A 5029-nucleotide genomic window follows, 5' to 3' on the forward strand; every position below is an offset into this window, starting at 1 on the left:
CCGCCGCAGACGGGCTGCAGTTAGCCGCCGCGGACGGGCTAACTCAGTTACAAATCAAAATGGTTACGGATGACTCCAGAGAACCCGACTCGGTTCCTGCGATGAAGCTGAAATCTCTGCAGCTGTAAATATTATATTATTGTTTTGAAAGCATTCAGGACAGATTGCTTGTAGGAAAACTGTTCCAGACATTTTCTGTTCTTTCAGACATAAGATCTAGATAACATGATGGGAATGTTCTTCTTTCCTACCAGCATAATATCTGCTGCTCAACATTATAGGAGTAATATTTGTTGTTTTTCTGCTACAGCAGCGTTTTTATGACAGTCTTTGTAGTTAATCTCCGTCACTGCTGGAATAACTGACCGCCTGAGATCAACAGATTATCAGGTATATATGTTGACCTTGGATGTAAACCTCGAACTGAAGCGTTCTCTCTGCAGCACGGCCATCATTCAGCTGTAGAGAACAGCTGTGAGTCACACTGCACACCCCCACAACCGGTTTCTATAGCAACAACTCAAAGTCACATAGAACAGCTTGATTTTTATGCAGATTCTTAGCAGGACGGCGTGTTCCTAAAAGCTCTGAGCAGACGTGTCGGCTAGATGTCTGCTCTGTCTCCTTCATAAACGTCTCCATCGACGGAAATGTTGGAAACATTTGAGTTTTCTGCATGTAGCGTAGCGCTGTTAGCTTGCAGCCAGTGGTACGCGCCCCCTAAAGCGACCAGATTATTAGGTACAGTAAGAGTGTGTATTCAGGAGGAGGAGGGGCTAAGATGGAACCTCACAGTCCTACAGTTACTGTTTTTATATTGTTTTACCGAAGACTAGATGCTCTGGAAGTTAGGCCTTCAACTAGCCGTTGTTTTGCTAATCGATTAATCTTATTTTTAACGATGAATCGATTAATAATTGGATAGCAAAAGTTTCCTTAAAGACGCTTTTTTATTAAAGAATAAAACTAGGTGAAACTAAAACTTTTCCACTTGAGGAGATTTAGATAGAGCAGACTGACAGATAAATGATTTTAAAAGCAACAAATGTAAAATAAATACATGATTTTACAGCCATTTTACAGCAGCTGCTAAGAAGGCGTCATGGATCACGGCCACAGAACGGCTGCTTCTGACGTTTTCTTCTCACTGTTTATATTTTAAAAAGATTCGTTCCTGAAACCTTTGAGTTCCTGAAGTTTCTCCTGTTCTCTGTTCGCAGCAAGCGCTCATTCCGGGTCCGCCCTTCCTGCTCGGGGCGTGCACCGTGGTCGTCGCCTTTCTCGTCGCCCTCTTCATCCCTGAAAAGACGTCCTGCTCCTCCTCCTCGTCCTCCGAGCTGTCCCTCAATGACAAGCCCCTCCCAGACAACAAAGAGGCCATATCCTCGCTGGCCGGCGTCCACATCAACACGCCGCTGCCAGGCAGCGACGAGGAGACCCCGCCCTCTGCCAGCGGCGAGGACGAGGAGCCGCTGCTGCACGACAGCATCGTCTGAGGGAGCCGCTGCGGCGCCAAGCCACAAAAACTTTGTGTTTGTTTGTTTTTAGCCAGAAGTTGGGACAGAGCGCCGTTTTTTGCCTCTCTGCCGAACGGCGAGATGAACGTTTGATCAACAGAGGAAGCATCATCCCGACCAATCAGGACCCGTCTTTAACGAGCGGGTTCAACCTGAGCCGGCGGCCCTCAGAGAACCAGGAGCTCTGCTTTGATCAGTCTGGGTGGACGGATGTAGATCCTGAAATCTAGATGTTTGAGGCTTTTTGGACGATTTCACTTCTTTTATTTTAAATCTTTCATCTGTTTTAATTGAGAAGTTAATTTAAACGTCAGCCAAACATCCGGGTTTATTTATACTCATGTTTTATCCATCAGTGTTTCTGGAGAACAGATTGAGATCAAATCTAAAATGAATTCTCCTTCTTTAATCTCATGGTGAGATTAAACCAAAGCTGATAAATTAGGAGGCGGGACTTAATCCCGAGGTTAAAGAGAAACAGACATGATGGATTCCGGTGGGTCCTTCTACCTCTCCACCTTTTTATTTTTATATCAAAGTCACTTTATTTCAGCGCTGCTGGCGGAGGGACTAACCTCCCTTCATGTTGCAGCTGGGCGTCCCGTGGCGGCCCCCCAGGGCTGCGTCTAAACGCTGGAGGCACCGCTGACCTTCCTGTCAATGAATTCATACTTGAAGCATCCTCTACAGCCGTGGAGAAGGTCTAACAGTATTTAACGGCCACACTGTACATAGTTTGGCTTCGTGGTGACTTTAAAATGTAGAAGCACTTTTGAATGACAGCCTGGTTTGTAACCGCTGCGGGCGTGACGTGTGTTCGGCCTGGTTTCCGGCTGTTTCCGGCTGCTTCTGGCCAGGTTCAGACGGCACATATCATCGTGGGCTTTTCACGTGTTTACAGACGTGTAGTTCACGATACACGCATTTATTTTCCATGTCTGAAACCAACAAAATGCAGAGAGGAAAAAAAAAAAGTAAGAATAGAGTGAAAACCTGTCGACAGCATTAATGTACGGAGCAGATTGATCCAGTCAGGAAGGAAACCAGGAGGGATGAATGCTGGAGCAGGGAGACCTAACAAACCAGCACCACAGGGAGGAATGTAGAAGCTTCAGTCAGCCTCACTTCTGACCAAATACTGGTTAAAATATCACCGAACAGGAACAGGAAACATCTGGCAGGTGGAGCTAACGCTCATTAAATATGATCAGCAGGTAGGTGCTGATGGTGGAAACAAAGTGAAAGCTGCTCTAAAGCTAACCGCTTTGGATGCCTCAGTGGTCCGGCTGTTGACTCCCTGTTCTTGGTGTGATGTTTGATCCTGGACGTGGTTCTGATTGAGGAGCTCGTCCATCTGTCCTTCAGTGACGCTAGCGCCATCTTTGAGCCGCCTCTCATCGCTCAGACCGGAGCGAGGGATGGCTGCTGTTAAAGACGCCATGTTAGCTTCCATACCTTCATACTGATGGGTTCATCTGAGCTAACAACCGTTTCTCTGATGCTTCTTCACTTCCTGCAGTTTTTTTCCCAAACAGCAGAGGCCTTTCAGATGGAAGGAGAAACATCTTTAGGAAGCAAACAGAAGTGCTGTTCTTTTCAGGCGGGGATCCGTTTCCTGGAACATTTCCGTCGTTGCTTCGGACGGGCAGCTAATTCCTATTCCGGTGTTTTTTGTATCCGATCAGATCCGCCCAGTCTCGGTATATTAACACACAGACTGAGGCTGAAGGTCTCGTTTTTCCGAAGTCGTCTTTTTAAGGATTGAACGTGCTCAAACATTTTTTTAGATCTTTTACTAAACAAATGATCGGGTCATTTTTTTTCCTGAGACCAATCAATGTTCCTTTGGAAATATTCCCAGCTGCTGTAAATATGGATGCGAGCGGCGACTCGGTTCCACGGCTCATCAAACCGACCTGCTGCTGTAAATACTGTACATGGATTGGATGTCTACATGTGAGCTGAGATGTAAATGAGGTTTACTGTCGTCTGTACCAGCCATCTATTGATTATTGATATTAAAACAGTACAACCACATTTCATTTCTGCTTCATGTCTGTTTTGATTGTCTATTAACACTTTCAAAGATCCTGAACCTTTTCCATCCAGTCGTTGGTTTTTCCATTATTCCGTCTTTTCTTAAATCCACCCAGTCTTAACTTCCAGTATATCAGTTTATTATTTTTATTTCTTAAAGCTGAAACAATAACCTTAATTGATTATTTGGTCATCAAATCGTTAATAATGAGACTGAACAATTTGCTGAAAGAAAAACTGCGCTGTTCCAACAAAACAAAAAATAAATGTAAAAAAAAAATACTTTCTATTTAACATCTTTAAATATATATGTATATATATAATTACATGCCACTCTGGGTCCCTGAGCAAGACCCTTAACCCCCCCACTGCTCCCTAAGGGGAGGGGTTAAACTCAGAGAGGGAATTTCTCCAAAGTGGGACAATAAAGGGAATTACATTACATTACTTTCCTACTATTCTCTTTGCCATCAATAATTTATTAAGAGTTTGCTTTTTTTTTCTAAATGAGAAATATTTATTTCTACAAAACTTTATTCACCTATTAAATGAAGTCTTTTACGTTGATCAGAATCTGAATTACTTTATTAATCCCTTCTACAGATTAATTAATTACTCTTGCAGTTAAATCGTTTACAGAAGAAAAAAAAATAAGATTGTGAAAACAATATAAGTCAATAAAATAAGTAAAATTACATCCTTCACATATAAACGGTGTGAAATAAGATATAAGAATAAAATAAGGATCTCAGTGTAAACAACAGTATTTATAATACTGTTATGGAGGAGAGAGCTGTCCAGGGTGGACCCCCCCCTCTCTGTCCAGGATGGACCCCCCCCTCTCGCCCCTAGACAGCTGGAGATAGACACCAGCACCCCTCGCCACCCCACTTGGGATATAAGAGTGTTAGAAGATGGATGGATTGATGCTGCAATGAGGCTGAGGTTTTTCTTGCAAGCAATAATGATCAAATAGATTTAGCAGCCTCAGACAGAGAGATGGAGCTCTCTGACTGCAGCATTTCAGTACGAACATTTATAGCTTACAAAATCACCCCCCCCCCCCCCCCCCCCCCCCCAAAGGGAAACAAACCCACACTTGAACATTTGATTATTCCCAAGAAAAAAAAAACTTCAATTCATCAAGGAGTTGACCTTCCTTCACCCTTCTCTAGAGGAGGGAGGCATCTGCTTTCTGCCCCCCCCTCCTTAAACATTATCAGCATAGAGGCTGATCCAAGATATCTCTGGACTCACTTCTATTCAGGCAGGCACACTCAAAACATTTTATCTCACAAATAGGCCAAAGAAAAATATGGTTCCAGCAGATGATATCCTACTGATCATAACCAATCTTCAGTGTATACCAACGCTACTAGACACAATCTCTCAGTTTGGGTTATAGGATCAACTGGTCTAAGAGTGAACTGTTGCCAGTTAGGATAAGGATAAGTTCACTTATCTTTGAATAGAGA

At 43.5% G+C, this 5029-nt stretch overlaps 1 protein-coding gene across 1 annotated transcript in view; it reads left to right on the forward strand.

The window, feature by feature from the left end:
* Positions 1 to 2660, forward strand: part of LOC107095591 (hippocampus abundant transcript 1 protein-like) — an 18838-nt gene extending 16178 nt beyond the window's left edge. The window contains exon 12 of the mRNA XM_015391746.1: positions 1221 to 2660. Within this exon, the coding sequence (XP_015247232.1) occupies positions 1221 to 1496 (276 nt within the window). The 3' untranslated portion in view covers positions 1497 to 2660. The remainder of the gene's footprint in view (positions 1 to 1220) is intronic.
* The last annotated feature ends 2369 nt before the right edge of the window (positions 2661 to 5029 follow it).

This window comes from Cyprinodon variegatus, unplaced genomic scaffold (genome assembly GCF_000732505.1).
Source record: "Cyprinodon variegatus isolate N-32 unplaced genomic scaffold, C_variegatus-1.0 Scaffold558, whole genome shotgun sequence".
Classification (NCBI taxonomy): Eukaryota; Metazoa; Chordata; class Actinopteri; order Cyprinodontiformes; family Cyprinodontidae; genus Cyprinodon; species Cyprinodon variegatus.